General features: G+C 39.3%; 1 protein-coding gene across 1 annotated transcript; it reads left to right on the forward strand.

Annotated features, from left to right (window-relative positions):
- The first annotated feature begins 766 nt into the window (after positions 1–766).
- LOC138167917 (vomeronasal type-2 receptor 26-like) lies at positions 767–16,977 on the forward strand. The gene is made up of 3 exons (XM_069096886.1): positions 767–1,522; positions 2,688–2,811; positions 16,007–16,977. Exons 1-3 carry the CDS (start codon positions 1,271–1,273, stop codon positions 16,975–16,977), a joined length of 1,347 nt encoding a protein of 448 aa, XP_068952987.1. The 5' UTR covers positions 767–1,270.
- The last annotated feature ends 5,575 nt before the right edge of the window (positions 16,978–22,552 follow it).

Below are 22,552 nucleotides of genomic sequence, written 5' to 3' on the forward strand. Positions count from 1 at the left end.
TGCTTTGCCATTTGAGTCAGTCTTGTTTTTAAGTTATTATTTTCCTCAGTTAGGCTGTTGACTATCATTTCATAATTTTCTTGCATTTTTATAATTTTCTTCCCAATTTTTCCTCCCCTTCTCTTATCTGATTTTTAAGGTCCTTTATGGCCTGTAACCAGCTTGTATTTTCCTTTGAAACTTTTGGTGCAGAAGTTCTGACTTCACTGTTTTCCTCCTGTTCCATGCTTTGCTCCTTTTCGTCCCCCAAATAGGAGTCTAATGTTCGAATCTTCTGTCTGCTTTATTTCCTTTGCCTTGTCATGTTGCCCCTCAGTCACTTGACCCCTGGGCTTTTTGCCACAGTAGGACTCTGCCACCAGACAGGGGAGCTTTTGTCCTAAATTCTGGGGTTTTCTCAGCTGCCAGAGGTATTAGATGGCTGCCCTCTCTGAGGTCTCCACACGCTCTGGCAAGCTGGACACACACCCCAGGACCTCCACCCTAGACTGCAATCCAGATCCAAGCAGGTTAAAGCAAGAGCGATTACCCCTCAGACTGGTGCTTGGTCCCCCTACACTTTGCAGGCCAGGAGCTGAAGCTGCCACATGGCACTGGCTGGCTGTGCCGGCATCTCAGCAGCTTCTCGGCCTGGGGGTAAAAGCCCTGCACTCCCACTTACTGGTCCCAAGGTCCAGATTGCACTGACCTCTCACTTTGTCCTTCACATCTATGTGTTGATAAACCTGGAAACTGCCACAGCTGCTGCTGATCTGGAGTCCCTCTGGCCTGCGCTGGTCAGGCCCACCCTGGGGCTAAAGCCTTGGTGTGGGGCTGGGCCTCGGCTCCCAGAGCGCTGTGCTGGATTCCTGCCAGCCTGCCGGGCTCCCTCAGTGGGAGATTATCTTCTGTGTGTCATTTTGTGGGTTCTGCAGCTGCAAAGTTTGTTTAGAGTCCCCTTTTTACATGGATTGGGGAAGGTGAAAGCCAGAGCCACAGGAAGGTAGTGCTTCTATTCCGCCATCTAGGCTTCATCCCGATAAATGTAACTCTTAAGACTCTTCTCAGTATGAGGATAGTTGAAGGGAATATATATGTGTATATACATATGTATACATATATATTTATGTATAGGAGAGTATATGTGTATATAATTATAAATGTGAGTATGGGAATATATATATATATATATATGTTCATGCATACATAGACAGGGGGCACAGGATGACTTGAATATGAAGGGAAGATATCTCTCACATGAAGCAGCCCCTCCCTCAGATACAACCCAGTAATGATGATTTCTCTCCCCTTTCAGTTGCACTCCTCCCTGAAGAACACCCAATTTAAGAACAGTGCTGGTGACCAGGTGTTTGTGGATGAAAATAGAAGATCAGAAGCTCAATATGCAATTATGAACTATTTGGTCTTTCCTAATGACACTGATGCTCTGGTTAAAGTGGGGCAGTTTGTCCCCAAAGCTCCCCTTGGTCAAGATTTCACAGTTTATGAGGATGTGATAGTGTGGGGATTTGGGGATTCAGAGGTCAGAGACTATGTGTTTGTGTGTGTGTTTGTATACATATACATATAATATAACGTGTGGTTGGTGTTGATATACATACACACATCACATGTGTATGTATATATATACATACATATATATATATATATATATATATAATTTTTATCAACCAGCAAAACCTAAGCTTTTCTTCATATCACTTCAACTCATTCCTCTTTCCAACTGAGAATAAAAGATGAGGAAAACTATGTGTTAGTGAAGCAAAACAAATTTTCATATCAGTCATGTCTAAAAACATCATGTCCTATTTTGCATCCTGGGTTCTTCACCATTCTGTGAGGAAGAAGGGAGTCTGTTTCATCATTAATCCACTGGATTTCTGGTTGGTTATTATAGTGATCAGAGTTTCTAATTCTTTCAAAGTTGTTTGTTTCAGAATTAATTCCCTTGGTTCTGTTCACTTCACTCAGCATTAGTTCATCCAAATTTCCCCAGTTTTTTTTTCTCAAAGAATCTCCTTGATTTCTTACAACATAATAAGACATAAACATACCCACATATGTATATAAATTCTCTCTGTCTCTGTCTCTATCTCTGTCTCTGTCTCTTTCTGTCTCTGTCTCTCACTTTATCTCTCTCTCTCTCCCTCTCTCATGTATGTGTACTGTCACTCTTTTCAACCCTTCCACCACAGATTTAAATGTAGATCAATGTCATTTGCTTTCTAATTAATTACCAGGAAAATAAGCTATATTAATACACATTTAAATACATGGAAAGCTAATAGGCAGTCAACAAAATATGTCAAATCCAACTACTGCCTTCTCATCTCAGGAATGATTTCCCAACCACTCACCTCTCTTAGTATGTTAATGTCTCTTCTCAAGAGGTTCCCTGGAAAAAAGGAGCTTCTTTGATCAGTCTTACAGGGAAAAAAGGTCCTTTTAGTATTTTATCTGTGTGTAGAGGTTAAACAACTTGTCCGGGGCCACACAACTACTGTGTGATGCTGAATTTCAAGTCATGTCTTCCTGAATCCAAGCTCAGTACTCTACACTGCCACTTACCCATCTTTGGGAGTGGCTATCAAAGCAGGATTATGGAGAAAATAAGTTCCTTTTTCTGCTCAAAATGTCAATAGTTCACAGTTAAAAATGTGTATTTCACTGTCCTGTCACTATATCAGGTTCCTTCTGGAGTATGCAGTGACAGTTGTCATGCTGGATTCAGGAAGACCCCTTTGGAAGGAAAAGCTGTCTGCTGCTTTGACTGCTCCCCATGTCCAGAAGGGGAGATCTCCAGACAAATGGGTGAGTTTCTGCAGGGATGGCCATTCTCATAGCCATTGATACAGAAAAAGTAAAGCATCTAGTCTTGGACAGTCATCTACAATCCCCAGGAACTTCAGTGTTTCAGTAAGAGATCATATGAGAACAAGGGAAACCAGAGGAATACCTGGAAACAATATTCATGGATGGTGACTTTCATCCCACTACATAGTACAAAGTAAAATCTATAGGGAAAAATTGTTGTCTTATTTCTTTCATGAACTGGAATTTGTTTTTTTCCACTTAATAGTATTTTTTCCAATTATGTGTAAAAATAGTTTTTGACATTTGCTTTTATAGGATTTTTATTTCTAATTGTTTTCTGCCTTCCTCCCCTTTCTCCTCCCCAAGATGGAAAGAAATCTGCTATAGCCTATACATGTACAATCATATTAAGCATATTTCAGTATTAGTCATGTTGTGAAAGAAGAACCAAAGGAAAAGGAAAAAACACAAAAAACAGAAAACAAAAAATAAAGTGAAAATGGTCTGCTTCAATCTGTATTCAGATTCTAGTTCTTTCTCTGGATGTGGGTAGTATTTTCCATCATGAGTCTTTTGGGATTTTCTTATATCATTGTAATGCTAGGAAGGGCAAAGTCTATCAAAGCTGCACGTCCCACAAGGACCGTGTCTGTGCACAAAGTCCTGTCTCAGCTCCCTTCACCCTCATGTGAGTCTTCCCAGGTTGTTGCTGTTGGTTTTCTTCTCTGAAATCTGCCCACTCATCGTCTCTTATAGAATAATGTTCTTTTATTACATGCATACACCACAACTTGCTCAGTCATTCTCCAGTTGATGGGCATCCCCTCAATTTCCAATTCTTTGCCACTATAAAAAGAGTTTCTGTAAATATTTTTGTACATGTGTCTCCTTTTCCCTTTTTTCATGATCTCTTTGAGATGCAGACCTAGTAGTGGCATTGCTTGACAAAGGAGTATGTACAGTTTGGGCACTGAACTGAAGTCCCTTAGCCTTGTCTTGAATATGCCATGGACTAAAGCTGTCCACAGGTTGTAAGGTTGTTGGATTCAAGATTCCATTGGGGTTTTACTCTAAAATAAGACTGAATAAATTAATCTCAGGATTGAGTTCCAGTCAAAAAGGAAATCAAAGGTAGATATTGAAATGAGGGGTGTAGAGGGATGTTAAGGTTGAGTGATTAAAAGTGATATTTTTATATAGGATCAATCTGCAAAGGCCATTAGAAGACATTGCTTTCATGTACAAATATAGAGGAAGCATCCTCTACGTCCCTCCTTCTATCGTAGCAACACCTAACGCTAAGATGTGAGATTTCAAGAGTATCTGGAAGAGTAGATGTGTTCTCGTGCACATAAAATTGTGTAGGGTTTGAAAATTAGCTTAAGAAAGCTTAAAATCAGGAACCTGATGTCTGATAACTAATGAAATATGAAAAAGGGAAGGGAGCAGTTAAATCTTTCCTGCACACTTGCTGATCTAAAATCGGTGACATAAACTGGCCATCTTTGTGGATTACAGCTACCCTCATTACAGTGTTCTTTCTTTTCTTCTCCCTTTCTCTGTCTTTGTCTTGGAATCCACTTCTCCCTCTGTTTCTGCCTCTGTCAGTTTCTGTCACTATTTCTTTCCTTTATTTCCCTCTCTTCATTTTTTCTTTCTCCTTTTTCTCTCTCATCTTTTATTTGTCTCTCTATCTCCTCTTCTGTCCCTCTTCCTATCCCCTCATTTTATCAGCTGTTATGCATGATCCACTCCAAAATCGAACTATGATTGAATTTTGTATGGCGCTTTTATTATACTTTTTTCTGGGTTTGTCACTCCACAACTAAACCAATTTGTATGCCAGGGCAAGGAGAAAAATAACACTTTCTCTCCAGTGCTAAAATTCTAAAATTTCACATGACTCCAAAAGAATGTGTGGGACAAACAAAACCAATGCAACCAAGATTGGAAGGAGAGGAGAAATCTGGGAAACAATCTTTACAGCAAGTGTCTGTCATAAGTTTCATTTCTCAAATCTATAGAGAACTGAATCCAATTTATACGAATACAAGCCATTCCCCAATTGATAAATGGTCAAAAGATATGAACAAGCAGTTTTCAGATGAAAAAATCAAAGCTACCTATAGTCATATAAAGTGCCTTAGATCACTTTTTATTAGAAAAATATAAATTAAAATAACTCTGAGGTGGCATCTCACTCCTGTCAGATTAACTAATGTGACCCCACAAAAGGAAAATGTTAAATGTTGGAAAGTATATGGAAAAACTGGTATACTAATGCCCTGTTGGCAGAATTGTGAGCTGATCCAACCATTCTGGAAAACAACTTGAAACTATGCTTAGAGGGCAGCCAAATTGTGCATATCCTTTATTCCAATAATACCATTATTGAGTCTGTATTTATGTCCCACACATTAAAAAAAAATTCGGGAAAAAAGGACCTGCACATACAAAAAATATTTATAGCAGCTCTTGTTTTGTGGAAAAAAACTGAAATTGAGGAAATGCCAATCAATTAGGGACTAGATGAACAGACTGTGGTATATGGATGTAACGGAATATCGTTTTGCAATAAGACGTAGTGAGCAGGCAGATTTCTGAAAAACCTGGAAAGACTTGGATCAATTGGTGCAAAGTTAAATGAGCAGAATCAGGAGAATATTGTACACAGAAACAGTAGTATTGTGTGATGATCAATGATAAATAACTTGGTTCTTCTCAGCAATATGATTCAAGACAATTACGAAGGTCTCATGATGAAAAATCACTATCCACATCCAGAGAAAGAACTGATGGAGTGTGAATGCATATGAAAGCATAGTATTTTAGTTTTCTTGTGTGTGTGTGTGTGTGTGTGTGTGTGTGTGTGTGTATTTTCTTCCTTTTGGTTGGTTTTTTTCTTTCAAAACCAGGACTAATATAGAATTACATTTTATACGATTGCATATATATTTTTATTTATATAACCTATATCAGATTGCTTAATGTTTTAAGAACATGGAGCGGAGGGAGGAAGGAAGAAAAATTTGGTAAAAATAACTGCAAAAAATTGTCTTTACATATAACTGGAAAAAATAAAATACTCTTTTAAAAAGGATAAAGAATGTATGGGAGAGAAGTATTAGGCTGCCTACTGAGCTGAAGGTCTATAGAATCATGGAGCTGATCTCATTGTTGTTAGTTGGTGGTGGGTGGATGGTTGTCCTTCCTTCTCAAAGGGGACCAAAATGACATCATTATGCTAGAATCAACTTACAGTGTATCTGACAGTGACTGATCAGACTAATATGAGCTTGAAATGCTCTACTGAAGATTGGGCACAAAGTCTGTGTGAACATTTGGGATGGATTTTCTAAATTTGTACATTTCCTATTTCTTTTGAGCTACTTCAATTCTGTTCATAGAGCACAGTACCTTCTTTGATGAGGGAATGCAATGCTGGGTGGTCCTTTGCCAGTGTCTCCCATGTCTCTAACCCTAATTCCAAAGTTCTTCAGGAGGAAGACATTGTATGCCTGTAAAAAAACTGAGCGGTCTATGAGTACCATGCCAGGAATTTTAATTGTTTCTATGTGAGTTGTCTCATGAAGATTCTGAAAATCATTTGGAAAGCTAAGGTACCAGACACTAAGGTCCTTTCTTGAGCTGAACTGCCAAACATTCAAACTGTTACATAAATAGAACAACTATGAGGGGTTGACCACGTTGTTTGAATGCAAAACATACATTTGCCTAAAAGACTGTTTTACAAATAACTCACACAAGGCAAGTGTTCCAATGGAGATCAGAAGAAGCAATACAAAGACACTTTCAAGTACTCTCTGAAGAACTTTGATATCTCTTGTGACACATGGGAGATCCTGGCACAGAATCGCCTAGCATAACATGCCATAATGAGAGAAGATTCTAGGAGCAAGGCAGAATTGCTGTAGTTCAAAAGAAATATGAGATGCCCAAATTTATAGACATCTCCATCCCACATGTTAACCTGATCTATTTGTGACTGATGAGTAGCAGAGCTTTATGAGGTCATGTTGCTGTTGTGTTGTTCTTCATTCTCAAAGAGGAACATGTCATCAGAGAAATGGTGACATGTCTTGCAGTTGACTTGGATTTAAGTGAGAGAGGGCTGTCCAAGGTCACCAGCCTCACATTCATCTCCAGAGACATCTTGATCCAGTGGCCAGAAATGTATCAGGATGGCTGGAGATGGCCCTATGGGTCTTATCAGTCACTGTTAGACCCACCATATATTTACCCTGACATCATGTCATTTTGGTTCTCTGAGTATGAAGGAAAATATCAAATGAACAAATAGAATGTATTGTTGTTGTTCTGTCATTCAGTCACATGTGTCTCTTTTTGACCCCATGGACCAAAGCACACCAGGCCTTTCTATTCTCCTCTGTCTCTTGAAGTCTGGCCAGTCTCCTGTTAATTGCTTTCATGACGCAGTCTGTTAATATTCTCACCTACTTTCCCTTTTTCCTTTTGCCTCCAATATTTCCCAACATAAGAATCTTTTCCAGTGAGTCCCATCTTCTCATTATATAGCCAAAGTATTTAAGCTTCAGCTTCTGTATTTGATCTTCAGGTGTATAGTCTGAGTTAATTTCTTGAATACTTGACTGATTTGATCTCCTTGCTGTCCAAGGGATTCTCTTGGATAGTCTTCTTCAGCAAAGTCTTCTTCAGCACTACAATCAAAAGTATTCATTCTGTGGTACCCAGCTTTCCTTATAGTCCAACTCTCACAGTGACACATTGCAACTGAAAAAGACCAGAGCTCTGAATATACAGATCATTGTAGGAAAGATGTTGTCTCCATTCTTTAGTGTGCTGTCCAGATTTACCAGAGCTTTTCTTTCAGGAAGCAAGTGTCTATAATTTCAGTTGATATCTGCAACCATCTTTGAGCCCAAGAATATAAAATTGGATGCTTCTTCCCTTTTTTTCTCTCACTATTTACCAGAAAGTGATGGGATCAGTTGCCATGATTTTAGTTTTTAGTTTTTTCAATGTTAAACTTCAAGCTAGCTTTTATAATATTATCCTCTAAGATTCTTAATATTTGTCTTAGCAACCTCAATTCTGGGTTTTGATTCATCCAGTACAAAAAAATTAGAAATTAATACTTACTCTGATTTCCATTTTATTGATTTTATGATGTAATTGAATTTGTTTCAGAGGCCTTTATATAGTCAACATCAGGGGCAAACTCAAAACTCCATGATTTTCACATGAGTGTTTTTACTGTAGAAGGAAGGGACATGTCACCAAAGATTATAAAAAGAAAAAAATAGATCTTAATAATAAAAGTTGAAATGATTTCAAAGGTCCAGAGAGAAAGAGTAAAGCATAAAGATATGGGCATGGGAAGGGACTGTGGATCTCAGAGGGGAATCCTTGTTTTCTTGACCCCAATTATGCTACTTCATTTCTCCTCCCAAAACAGTGAAGCCGAAGTCAGTCAAGGTTGAGGAAACATTCTATTCTGTTAAATGCTGGAGCCTCTAACTTAGTTCTAATGAGTAAAACTGATTCTAACTGTGCATCTATTGAATCTTTAAGTCTCGTTGAAGTTTCAGGGAAGCCCCTGATTCTTCCTAAATTTCCCCCTTTCATTTTTTTCCCCATGAGTCCCCTTTCTGTGGAACATTCCTTTCCCCTTATGGCTACATCCCCTGAAAACCTATTGGGATGAGACTTCCTATGCAAACATTTTCTTGCTTCCCCAATAGCATTCTGTCTCTACACATGCCCACCCAATATTTGACATCAGAACAATGTGTTTAGTAACTATAAAATATGTTCTTGTTCTTAAGGTATACTTTGAGCAAGTTTTTTTTTCTATATTGGCCTTGAATGCAATCAATTTATTAATGTTTAAAAATATATGCTATTGGGCCAAAAATCATTGTTTAAGAAATGCCATTAAGAATTTTAAAATGTGATTTCTTGATTTGGATGTTACTGAATATTAACTCTATCCAGATACTGAAAACTGAAGAATAAGTAAACAAAAAAGAGAGGAAAGTACAAATTTATTTTTTAAATATTTGTTACATCTGTGAATGATATGATAGACTTTAATTGTTATTTGAATGGACCGCATTGTTGTAAGCTGTTAACTAGGACTGGAAGAACTCAGAGACCTCACTAGTTCCTTGTTATTGCTAAGAGGGGAAGTGTTAATTGCTAGGAAGGAAAGCTATGTGGCACAGTGCATTGAGTGCTGTATCTGGAGTCAGGAAGACTTTTCTTCCTGAGTTCAAGCCTGCCCTAAGACACTTAGCTGTGCATCACTGTGTAAGTGACTTAACCCTGCTTGCCTCATTTTCCTCATCTGCGAAATAAATGGGGGCAGGAACTGGCAAACCACTACAGTGTCTTTGTCAAGAAAATACCAAATAGGGGTGGCTAGGTAGCGCAGTGAATAGAGCACCGGCTGTGGAATCAGGAGGACCTGAGTTCAAATCCGGCCTCAGACACTTAACACAAAAACTAGCCTGTGACTTTGGGTGAGTCACTTAACCCCAATTGCCCTCCAAAAAGCAAAAAAGAAAAAGAAAATTCCAAATGGGATCATGGAAAGTCAAAAAAGACTGCAAAATGCCTGAACAATAATTAATTGCTAAGAACATTTCTGTGACATTTTGGAGGGATTTGCCTCACAAACTTCTTCAATATATTGTGATTAGCATTAGGTAAGCATACGTGGGAGAAATAAGAGATACTTCCATCTTCTAGAGAACACCATAATTGCAATAAATCAAGTAATAAATGAACAGTTTAGTAGCTGTATGTAAATTAGTGGGAAAGTCACCTGAGTTGAAATGAAATCTACAACTTAGGAAGAAAACATGTAGTAAGCCATTGGTTTTGAGCAAGATATTTTTGCACTAAAGTTGGAACTAGTTTTATAGATGGTCTAGGATACACTTGAAATATAGAGACTTTAGGAACAAGTAAGTAAAAGAAAGTTTAGGAGAAGAATATGAAGGACATAAGAAATATGTGGTTTGACCTTCCAAGTCTCCTTGACTAAAAGACTGCTCTGCCCCATCTTTCCACTGGCTCCCTTGTTCTGGGATTTGTTCTGGCATGCTATGTTATGGCTGTTTGGTTGGGTGGAGGTGAATATGGGAGAGGGAGAGAGTTACTCTTTTCTCTGTCATCTTGGCTCCTGGATATCTATTCCCTCTTACTTGATTTTAAAAATCCTTTTTGAGCTCTTTCATGGCTTGAGACCAATTCATACTTGCCTTTAAAGTTTGGATGTGGAAGTTTTGATTTTGCTGTCTTCTGAGGGTTTGTTCTGATCTTCCTTGTCACCACAGTAATTTTCTATAGTCAGAATTTTTTCTGTTGTTTGCTTAGTTTTCTGGTCTTTTCTTGACCTTTAACTCTTTGCTAAAAGAGGACTCAGCTTCCAGGTGGAGGGCACACCCTCTGAAGCTTCAGGTTTTCTGAGGTGCTTTCAGAGATACTTCTAGGGACCTGTAAGTTTTTCATTCTTCCAAGGTGGTCTGATCTAAAGAGAGGTGTTTGCTTCTCTCCCAGTCTCTGCTTTGGTCGGAGAGGGACCACAATCACTATTTTTTGCCCTGGAGTTGTGACAAATGTCCCCCTCCTCCTCAGCTTAGGACTGCCCCCCCCATACTGTGACCTGGATCTGAGTATTGGCAAAGCAACAGAGTCCTGCCTCAGTGTTAGCAAAGAGATCCCTGTAATCTACTTCTGACTAGTTGTTTGACCCCCTTCCTGCCCATGGACTGAGAGCTTCAGAAGCAGCTGCTGCTGCTGCTGATTCAGTCACTCCCAAAGCCTACTTCTGGTTGCCTCCAGCCTGGTCTCTGCTGAGGCAGCCTGTGCTTGACTGTGATCTACTCTCACCCCTGAGTAACAGTCCTTTCCTGCTGCCTTCTTGGGCTGACAAATTATTTCACCTTGTCCTTTGGTGGATTCTGCTGCTCCTGATTTTGCTGTAGAGCATTATATAAAGGTCTTGGGAGGTATTTTAGGTAGAGCTTAGGCCATTCCCTGCCTTTTCTCCACCATGTTGGTTCCACCTGATAGAACTTACTCTTTATACAAATATGGTCAGATTTAAATAACAGGAAAAATATTAATTGTTGATGGGTAGGTAAAGTAAATATAATGACAATTTTACCTTGCTAATCTAGTTATTCAATGCCATCCCAATTAAATTAGCAAAAGAAAATTGCCGAGTTAGAAAAAATTATAACAAAATTCATTTGGAATAAAAAAAGATGAAGAATTTCAAAGAAACTAATGAAAACAAAGCAAATGAAGAGGTTGAGCAGTACCAGTCCTCAAACTATATCGGAAGGCAGCAAATATCAAAGCTTTCTCTTACCAGCTAAGAAATAGAAAGGTAGATCAAAAGAACAGTGTAGACACACTGCACAGTAGTGAAAGCTTATGGTAACACAGTGTTTGACAAATTTTAAAATTTAAGTTTGGGGGATAAAAATCCATTATTCAGTAAAAGAGAAAGCTGGAAAGCAATCTGGTAGAAATTGGGCATGATGCTTCTCTTAAACCATGTACCCAAATAAGGTCAAATAAAGGGAGACATCACAAGAAAATTAGAAGAATATGGAACATATTGCCTATAAATTCATGGACAGGGGAACAATTTCCGGATAAACAAGAGATAGAGAGCTTTGTGAGGGGCAAAATGGACAGTTTTAATTACATTAAAAGTTCTTGTTCATATAAGACCAATATAGCTGAGGTTAGAAAGAAAGACCCAAACTGGGGGGAAATATCAGAATGTCTCAGATAAAAGTCTCATTTCTCAAATATATAAAGAATTTCACTAAATTTATGAGAATATGAGTCATGCCCCAAGTGGTGAATGCTCAAAGAATATAAACAAACAATTTTTCATTGAAGAAATAAAAACTATATTTAGTCATGATAAAAATTCGACATCATTATGGATTAGAGAAATGCAGATGAAAACCAAGATGTCATCTTTCTCATATCAGATTAGCTACAATGATAGATGTCCTTCAATTGGGGAATGGGTATTCATGTTAGCCTGCTGTAGGGCAGGGAGGGAGGGAAAAAATTAAAAGCACACCACGTACAACAAAAGAAAACAATGAGGAGAACAGAATAGCTCATTGGCTTTGAATGCAACATGTAAAATTTTTACATAGTTTAAAGGAAAGAGTCAGAAATGGAAATTTATGTTTTTATATTGAATTATTTTTTAATGTTCTGTTGTGTACCTGGGCATGTCCTTTTTCTTTCTTATTTTATATTTAAGGTTAAAATGAATGACTGAGCAAATAAGACATTTTGTCTGTTATAAATACCCACATTAACTATAAAGGATATACAAAGCAAGACATCATCTGCATCCAGAGAAAGAACTGAGAAATACAAGTATGTATAGAATAACTTTATAGATAGATGGATAAATAGACAGATAGATATAGATAAAGATGTGCATCTAATGATAGCTATCTCTAGTGTGGGGGGAAGGATGAAAAAGAAAAAGCACATGATAATTTTGTTGTATATTTGAAAAGAATAGAAAGTTGTGCGTAACAGATTTGAAGTTTAATGTGCAATCATCATTTTAGTGTACTACACTATAAAATGTTTGTTTTATTGCAAAAATTAAAAATAAAAATATTTTTAAACTACTCCCCAAAAAGGAGTACATGGTGTATGAGGGAAACCAATCCAGGGTAGGAAGAGATGGGATGGTGATAAGGTGAGGATGCAGAATAAGAAGCTCCCTTGGTGTGCTCCTGTCAGGAGTTAGGGAGCAAGGCCTTTATCACATTGGACAGACCTCTTTACCTCTCCCCAAACTGGAGGGAAATAAGGACAAGAGGTCCACAAGTGGAGTAGCCAGAGATGAATTGTGATCTTCAACAACAGAAGGAAAACAAATCGGTGATCCCAATGATGCATCTGAAAACTTCAAGTCTTGAGGAAGGTAAATATGAAAACAGAAGGAGCTTTGAAAGCAGTCAAGTCAGGAAGGCTGGTGTTAAAAACAGAGAATGAGTTAAGGAGATGAATAATTCAATGGCTGACCTTGAATCTCATGTATAAATAAGGTTTAGGATGTGGTTGGGTAGGGAGATATTAATTCTTGTGGATTCAATGGAAAATGATTCATAGCTTTCACTCTTTTATCTAACTTATGGGTCTGCTTGAAGAGAAAACATCTACTTATAACTGAGCCAGAGCTGTAGCCTAAGAGGGTCTTCAGAGATTATCTTTTCCACATGCTTTCTTTCACAAATGAAACCTAGAGTAATTACATGACTCTACAAAGTTCCCTATTTGCTAACCAAAAACGACACCCATATTTTCTGACTAAAAGTCCAATATTCTTTTTCTCTGCCTCATCGTTTAATTCACATTTCAGGTTTGATCTACAAAATGATATGGAAAAGTCAGACTTCCTAGAGAATGTTGAAATCAATAGACCATTTATTTTCACCAGTGAAAAAAGAAAGTAGGGATAGGGTGTAGCAGCAAGCACCCCAAGAGTCCTCAGGGTTTGCTGCCACCACAGGTTCTTGGATCTGCTTTGATAAAGGAAAGCAACTCAAAATGGGTTAACAAGCTTATTTACCTTGTTCAGGGGGAAAAGGTCAGCACCCCGAACTTCAAAGTATACAGGCAGAATTATCAAGACAGAAACAGATCAAGTAGACAGCTTTCCAAATTGTCCAACCATTACATCCATACCAAATCAACATCTGGGTTTCAACATCTAGGTTTTTCAAAGCTGGGGGGGTGGGGGGGCTCTGGATAATGGCTTCCCAGAATCCATATCAAATCACAGAACACTTCTCAGAGTGAGCCCCAAAACAAAGCCTCACATCAGGGCTTATATAGCCTTCTCCTGGTTCAGAGAATGTAACAACCTTATTGACTCACTGGCCAATCAAAAAGTATCTACTGAAAAACAAGCCTCCCACCCCAGGCTCCAGGTGCACTTTAGCCTAGGGGCAGGGAAGATCTTTAAAATTTATATTCCCATTACATAGGGCTAGAGCCTGACCCTGGCCCTGTGACATTGCTGATGAAGGGAACTTCTGTATTAGAAACTGCCTCTAATGGGACGGCTAGGTGGTGCATTGAGTAAAGCGCTGGCCCCAGAGTCAGGAGGACCTGAGTTTGGTTCCAGCCTCAGACACTTAACATCCACACAAAAAAAACTAGCCTTGTAACCTTGGGCAAGTTACTTAACCCCAGTTGCCTTCCAAAAGACAAAAAAGAAAAAGAAACTGCCTCTAACATTGCAAGCCACAGCTTCTGTGAGCCTTATTATCTGAATTTCCTAGAGGACTGAGGGATTGCGTGACTTCCCCAGGATAACAAGAGCAAATGAGGCAGAACTTGTATCCAGGTCCTCTTGGCATGGCCATTGGCTCTCTAACACTGAGCCCATGATGTATAAGCAGCAACATCAGAAAATTCACTCGGGAAGTTAAGGACTGAGGCATAGTCAGGATGGGTAAATATGTACCTGGATCACAGCACTTGTATTCTCTATATAATCAGCTCTTGGAAAAATAGGGCTGCTCCCTTGACTGAACCAATGGCATTTCAGCCTTGCCTTAGATGTTTTCCAGTCATGATAGTAGGGGAAAGAGGAAAGTAGAGAAAAGGCTGATTCCATGAGAAATTCTTGGAAAGTGCACAAAGTTAAACCACATCCTGATCTATTCTGCTGCTTTGGGGTGGAAATACATAGGTTTCTCCATGTAATGCAGGTCATTTCATTACATTGAAGATGATGATGCAAAAAAATGTGATAACAACCAGGATTCATATAGAGCTTCAACTCTGTGCTTTGGATGTGTTATCTCATTTGGAAATGCCAACAACCCTGTCAAGGAGGTGTCATAATTATCCCCATTTTATTGATATGCAAACTAAGACAGACAAAAGTAAAGCAGACTGTCCGGATGACACAACTAATTAGTGTCTGAGGCAGGATTTGAACTCAGGAATTCCTGACTCCAAATCGTGTGCCCTATTCATGTTGCCCACAACTTACCCATGTTGTAAAATTACAGGGTTTTTAAATTTGAGTCATCCCCAGCACAAAATTCTGTTTGGATTTTCACCTCTGATATCACAGAGGCAACCTGAGATCATGGAAAAGGGAGAAAGAAGCAAAGATGAGGAAAGGGGATGTCTAAAGAAATGACAGCCAGCTGCCAGCAAAGATTGGGCTAGAGTGAAAGAGAGAGTTTTTTGGAATGCCATTGCCAGGTAAATTTCAAGAAGACTCCATTGACTTCAATGAAAGTGTTAAATTATGGTCAATCCACTGTTCCAAGAAAGGTAAAAATAAAACAAAACAAAATGAACAAACAAAAAAATCAATTCAATCTATGATCCAATAAGATTTTGGCTTTAAGCTGTCTGATGAATCTCAAATATTAAAGGGTAATTGAATATTACTGTTGAATATATCATGAAATGTCATCAATTTCCTGGGGACTGACAAGAGGGCCATTTAACAAAATAAAAGATTTTTTCTAAGAAAAATCTTCCAGCTATTTAATAAATTAGTAATCAATCAATGAAGCAATAGCCTTTTAGCATGTGAGAGTCTTGGCAATAACTGCTGGGGATAGAAATATAAAAAAAAATCCTGGTTTCAGGAAGTTTCCATCTCAATGGGGGAGACAACATGAATATACACGGAGTAGATATCTACACAACATGTGTAAAGTGCATGCTAATTGGTTGTGGGAGCAGGTGTACTTGGAACTGGAAATAAATAGGAAAGATTAATGCAGGCAATCTACAGCTACAGTTGTACAGCACCATGGACCCAGAAGGAATCTTTGCATTTGATAACAAAAAGGTCCAGTTTCTAAATTTAATGTACTAAGAGAATAGATTAAAAAGCATAGATATCATCAGTTAAGTAAAAGGAATGCAGTGAATCAATGTGATCTAAGAACAGCCAATGACAAGGGACAGGAACAGAGAGGTCTAGCCTTGTGCATTATTACTTTTCACTGACATTGTCTCTCCACAAAGAGGGCATGAGATTTTTCCTCCAGTGGAGGCAGAAGAAATTCTTGCAGCTCTCATGACTATTTCCTACATCTGGGCATGGGAATAATCCTTTGAATATGAACATAGGGCGCTGGTTTGTCTCCTGCAGATGCAGATCAGTGTATGAAGTGCCCAGATGATGAATATCCAAATAAGCGGAGAGATCGCTGCCTCCCCAAACTTGTGACCTTCCTGGATATGAAAGAACCTTTGGGAATGACTTTGGCCTTTCTGGCTGTTTCTTTCTCTTTACTGACAGCTCTGGTTCTGTGGGTCTTTGTGAAGTTCCAAGACTCCCCCATAGTCAAAGCCAATAACCGGACTCTCAGCTACACTCTCCTCATCTCCCTTACCTTCTGTTTCCTATGTTCCTTGCTCTTCATAGGTCACCCAACCACTGCCACGTGTCTCCTCCGACAAACAATATTTGCAGTTGTGTTCACAGTGGCTGTTTCCTCCATTTTGGCCAAAACCATCATAGTGGTTCTGGCATTCAGAGCTGTAAGGCCAGGAAGCAGGATCCGGATGTTCATACATCCTAGAGTGTCCAACTATGTTGTTCTCATCTGCTCAGGGATGCAAGTGATTTTCTGTGGCATCTGGTTGGGAACCTCTCCGCCTTTTCCAGAGGCAGACACACAATCTGAAATTGGTCACATAATCCTTAGATGTAATGAGGGTTCTGCCTTTGCATTTTACTGTGTCCTGGGCTATATGGGTTTTCTGGCCCTGGGAAGTTTTACCATAGCTTTCCTGGCCAGGAATCTGCCTGATACCTTCAATGAGGCCAAGTTCATCACTTTCAGCATGTTAGTATTTTGCAGTGTCTGGGCTACTTTCCTCCCCACATATCAAAGCACCAAAGGGAAGGCCATAGTGATTGTGGAGATCTTCTCCATCTTGGCCTCCAGTGCTGGGTTACTGGGCTGCATTTTTATTCCCAAATGTTATGTGATCCTCCTGAAGCCAGACAGAAATACCCAGAAACAGACCAAGAACCAACGAGATTCCAGAAGAAAGATTTTTTCTAGAGCAAAGCGTAATACTTCCAGTTGTGGGATTAATAGGCTTGAAGCATAACCCACATTAATCTGGCATTGCCATTTTTATCATTTTGGGTAATGTTTTATCCCTAATAAATAGATTGTGTCCTCCCTTACTATTTTGTCAAATTCCACTCACATAAAGGGTTTCGATCCCCAGAGTGCAACAACTACTGCTGTTTTAAGGATGTTGCTACCAATTTGGGTGGACACTACTTCCAAAGCAGTGGGTAAAATCTGGGAACTTCAGATTGTCAAAATGTTTTAGGTTCTCAATGACATTGTTTGGATAATGGGAGATTGGGAGACCAAGAGTTATGAGGGAACTTTCTCATCTCCCACACCCGGTATTTATTCCCATTAAAAATTCCTTCACCACTGGACTCTACCACAATTCAAATGGTTAAACTTTTTGAACTTGGGTATGTCATTCTTAGCTCCATAGGATATTAATTATTCTGCTCAACCAATCTCAAGTTATCTTCATTATGGATCAGCTGATTTCGTCCAAAGATTCCATGATTCTTTAAAATTGATTTAGGCATTATTCATTGATTGGTTAATTTCTTCAGCCAAAATACACCAGGTTTTTTTAAAATAATTAACTGGGGGGTTAGGTCAAATCCTTCATCTGTATGAATCAATCATTTTTTATGAATCTCAATTAATGATGTCTACTAATTTCTGAAATATCATTACATAAGATCCACCTTCTTTAATGGTCATCACTTAAAGTCCATGAAGTTGCTATTTTTATTTTCATCTTTTTTTCTTGTTGTTCCCCACACTCACACTCTGAGCTAAATATGGGCTGCTCTCAATAGTCAGGAGTTTTATGCTCCAGGATGGAAGATAGAGGACCGGGTTGGAGATACAGAGTAGAGCAAGAAACAGAACATCAATTTTGCCCCAGATCGACGAGGTCTACTTCTTTGGCCAATGGATTGACCAATAACTCTTCTCATTGGATTATGGAAACCCACTCTTTTTAGTCTCATTGGTGCACGTGTGTTATGGGAATGGAAATCTTAAGATCTTCCCTGCCTCTTGCTAGGCTTAAGTGTCTCTGAGAACTTTCCCTAATTTGAAAATATACTCTGCTCCCTAATAGGCTGAATGTGGTCACATGAAGCCTGTGGCAGGAGGCTTGTTTTTGAGGAATGCCCATGCCTTGTTGTTTTGTTATTGGGCAGTGGGTCAAGAGGGTTGTTACATTTTCTGATCCAGGAGAAGGCTATATATACCCTGATGTGAGGTCTTGTTTTGGGGCTTACTTTGAGAAGAATTGTGTGATTTGACCAGACAAGACTCTGGGCAGCTGTTGAGCCCCTGGCTTTGAAAATCCAGATGTCATTTCTTCCCTCTCTGGTAACTAAGTATGGATGTAATGGTCAGACAGCTGGAAGCCTGTATACTGATCTGTTTTTTCTGTCTGCTTGTAACTTCTTCTTGTAACTTGTTTGTATTCTCTGAGGTTCAGGGTGCTGATCTTTTTTCCCCCGAACTAGGTAAATGACATATATTTGATTAAAGCAAGATTGTTAACCCATTTTCAGTTGCTTTACTTTAGAAAAGCATATCTAAGAACCTGTGTTGGCAGCCTTCCCGGGGATACTAGGGTGCTTGCTGCTACAACCAGAAACATGCCTGAAAGACTAATTTCCTTTAACAACATCCCCTTCCTCTCCAGCTAAGGGATTAAAAATTTTCATATAAACCTTTCTGCTGGATCTCAAATGTTCACCTTGGCTCGTCTATCTGGTGGCATTCAAATGGGTGTGCTTTAACTGGCTGAGTGAATTCAGGATAATAATAGGTAAAATAGAATTATAGAACTAAATAAAGGAAAATATGGTTCACGATTTAGAAATGAAAGAGGCTAAATGATGGGAGATCAATTAGCAACTTCCTGTCTGGTCATCATCAATAATATTTTCCAAACTAGGGTCAGAAGGCAATGGATATAATGAACACTTAACAGCACAAAATCTGTCAATTGGACTGAACTGGCCTCTGGCTTCTGACCTATGGATGGCCAGAGCCAAATGGAGCACATCAGAGACAGGAGAATCAGGAATTAAAGAGAAGTTTAATTTCAAAGTGGGAATAGCCACTTGTAAGCAAGGAGGAAAACTAGACACATATTCCACTCCCACCATCACCCCAAGCAGGGGAACACTTTAGTGTGACTAAACCTTGACTTGCATGTTTGTGGCTAGACAAAGTGTCAAACAGTGTAGGGTAACAACATTAGTGAAATGTAACAGCAACAGTGAGAAAGGGTTGTCTTTCTCACTAAAAGTCCATTCATAGCAGGGATTTACATCTGGACCTGTTGGTGCTAGCCTCAGCTCAGGGCCCACCAGTGCTGTGATTTAGCTGCAGCAGTGTTCATCCAGAGGTTGAGCACATGGACTGTTGTTATGCCTATCTCAGGGCACAGTTTGCTTGCTGAACCTTAGCTCTGGGGATTATTATCTGGACATTTCCCCACCTTTGGGCAAAGGGAGAGGGTCTGAAAGAACCCTTATCCTTCTGGCCAACCAAGGAGAGGCTAGTATGAGCCAAGATGCCACAAGAGGCCAACTGAGCAGGACAAGATGTTGCACTGAACAGGTCTTGCCTTACTATTGCTTGCTTGCAAGCAAAAAAAAGAGAGAGAGAGACAAAGAATATAGAGGGGAAACAAATGCCAGTACATGCTTCCATTAGGAACCTGGTGTTTGGGTACATAACAAAAGGGAGAGGAAAGAAAGGACAATATACCTAGTGCTGGTCTGGAATCTTGGAACAACTCTCATATGGGTGTCAACTGCTTCTGGGCCTGTACTAGACACTTTGGGGTCCCTGGCAGGTTCTGCCACCCACTCAGGAGCAGGGCTTTCTATAGATGATCCAGGAGAACATAGCCACAAGTTTGGCAGTTGTGAGAGCAGTCAGAAGGACCTAGGAGGGGCCCTTAGAAACAATAAATAATTGCCAGTTTTCAGACAAGCCATATGCTTTGCTTGAGATGTACAATTGTGAGAAAACTCCTTGCTTCAATTTTTAGATCTGAATTTCTGGTCAGCATAACATAGGGCTTCGGTTGAAGACCTCTAAACAGCATATAGAGATGTTCCAGTTTCCCTACCACGCAGGCCTAGGTTCAAACAGTTTAATAAAGTTCTCTCACATTTCCCATAGTTGCATAATTACCCTAAGTCAAGTACAGATCAGACTACTTAAAGGGCTCACAATGGACTAGTTTTGAGAAGGGAGATTTGCACAACAGCAAGGTAACCAAAAAAATTACATGTAGACAATGCAAAGCTAAAGACCAAAACAATACAATATTAACTAAAATCATGTCTCCTTTTAGCCTAGTAACCCATTCTCAATGTCCATTTAATCCCAGAAGTCTCATGTAATTATCTGGTCCCTGGATATCTTTTCTTGGACATTAAGTTTTATTCTTAAGACAGCTTTGGAAAGGATTCTGCTTCTTTGGTTCCAAATCTAGAGGTTCCGAGGTAATTTTGACTTAATAGAATTTAGTACAACATTTAAATTTGATTCTTCAATTTTGAAACTTGTGAGGATTTCAGTGTATACATCATTTGTTGTTCCTACACTTATCTAGATACTGTAATTTATATAAGAATCTTTTTAAAAAAACTTATGGGGGGGCAGCTAGATGGAGCAGTGAATAGGAAACTGGTCCTGGAGTCAGGAGGACTTGAGTTCAAATCCGGCCTCAGACACTTAACACAAAAACTAGCCATGTGACCTTGGGCAGGTCACTTAACCTAATTGCCCTCCAAAAAGCAAAAAAAAAGTATGAGGAGCCAGGAGGCAGAGCCAAGATGGTGGAGTAAAGACAGGTACTCACTTGAGCTCACCCCAAACCTCCCCAAATACCTTTAAAAAGTGACTCTAAACAAAATCCAGAGCAATAAAACCCACAGAAAGATGGATTGAAACAATTTTCCAGCCCTTCCTAGCTTGGAAGGTCAGCAGAAAAGGTCTGTTCCACCCAGGTAAGAGAGAGAGAGAGAGAGAGAGAGAGAGAGAGAGAGAGAGAGAGAGAGAGAGAGAGAGAGAGAGAGCTCAGTTCTAATTTTTAAGGAACTAGGTTCTTCAGAGAGCTTTTGTACCTCTTTTTACATTTTGCCAACTCTACTGTTTAAGAAATTTTTTTCTTCAGTGAATTTTTGTAACTCATTTTCCATTTGACCAATGATGCTTTTAGGATATTCTTCTCCTTGACTTTTTGTACCCTTTTTTTTGTTTTTACCAATTGGCTTAATCTGTTTTTGAGGTGTCATTTTCTTCAGTAATTTTTGTCTCTTTTACCAATCTGTTGACTCATTTTTCATGATTTTCTTGTGTCACTCTCATTTCTCTTCCCAATTTTTCCTCTTCCTCTCTTCCTTGATTTTCAAAATCCTTTTTGAGCTCTTCTATGTCCTAAAACCAATTCATATTTTTCTTGGATGTTTTGGATGTAGTAATTTTGACTTTATTGTCTTCTGAGTGTGTGTTTTCATCTTCCTTGTCACCATAATAACTTTCTATGACCAGATTATTTTTCTCTTCTTTGCTCATTTTCCCAGCTTATTACTTGACTTTTAACTTTTTGTCAAAGTAGGGCTCTGCTTCCATGGTGGAGGGCACACTGTCTGAAGCTTCAGGGGTTTTGTGCAGTTTTTTTCAGTGATACCTCTAGGGATCTCTAAGTTTTCAGTTCTTCCATGGTGGTATGATCTAAGAAGAGGTGTTTACTACTCTCCTGGCTTGTGCTTTGGTTGGTGAGCAACCATAAGCATTCTTATTTTGCCCTGGAACTGTGAGGAGGGTCCCTACTCTACTGTGGTTGCAAATGCTTTTATATTAGTGTTCCTTCTAGCCCTGTGACTGCCACCCAGAACCTGGATCTCAGTACAGGCAAAGCAAAAATGACCTGCCTGACTGATAGCAAAGAGACCCCATAATCTGTTTCTGACCAGTTGTTTGACCCCCTTACCATCTGTGGACTGAGAGCCTCAGAAGCAGCTGCTACTTCAGAAATATACCCCAGGGGTTATGATACCCCCCCCCACATACACACACACATACACTCCTGAACCAAACTGGAAACCAGAAGCATACAGGATCAGCTATTATGCCCCTGCTTTTCTATGGATAACCAGAGCAAGGAAAGATTTACATGCAGGGCCCCTCATCCATACAATGCCTGGGATGGGGATGAGTCCTATGAAAGCTTATCCCCACAAGTTGAGCATCAGGACACAGCTGTGAGGGAAGTCTTCTCCATGACTTGAATACCTCTGTTGTCCCCACTCATTACCTACAAGGTTATGCCTTCCTGGGCTCAGATTCTTCATGGCCTTTGGGTACCTCTAGTTCATCCTTAAGTTCAACCTTGAAGTTATTTCTAGAGTCATGATTACCTTGGGGAATAAAAATCTAGGCCTTGGTCCAATGTCTTCTTGGTTCTATGTCCAGTGGCCATGACATTGCAAGAGATGGTTACCATCTCCTGAGGTAGGGTTGAAATTAGTAGTAAAAGTGCAAACTGGTATGAGCAGAAACTTGACAGGACTCATATGCTCGTGATTTATTTGGATGAT

The sequence above is a fragment of the Petaurus breviceps genome, unplaced genomic scaffold, assembly GCF_028583685.1.
Source record: "Petaurus breviceps papuanus isolate PSGF00001 unplaced genomic scaffold, PetGlider_PUasm1.0 328, whole genome shotgun sequence".
NCBI lineage: Eukaryota > Metazoa > Chordata > Mammalia > Diprotodontia > Petauridae > Petaurus > Petaurus breviceps.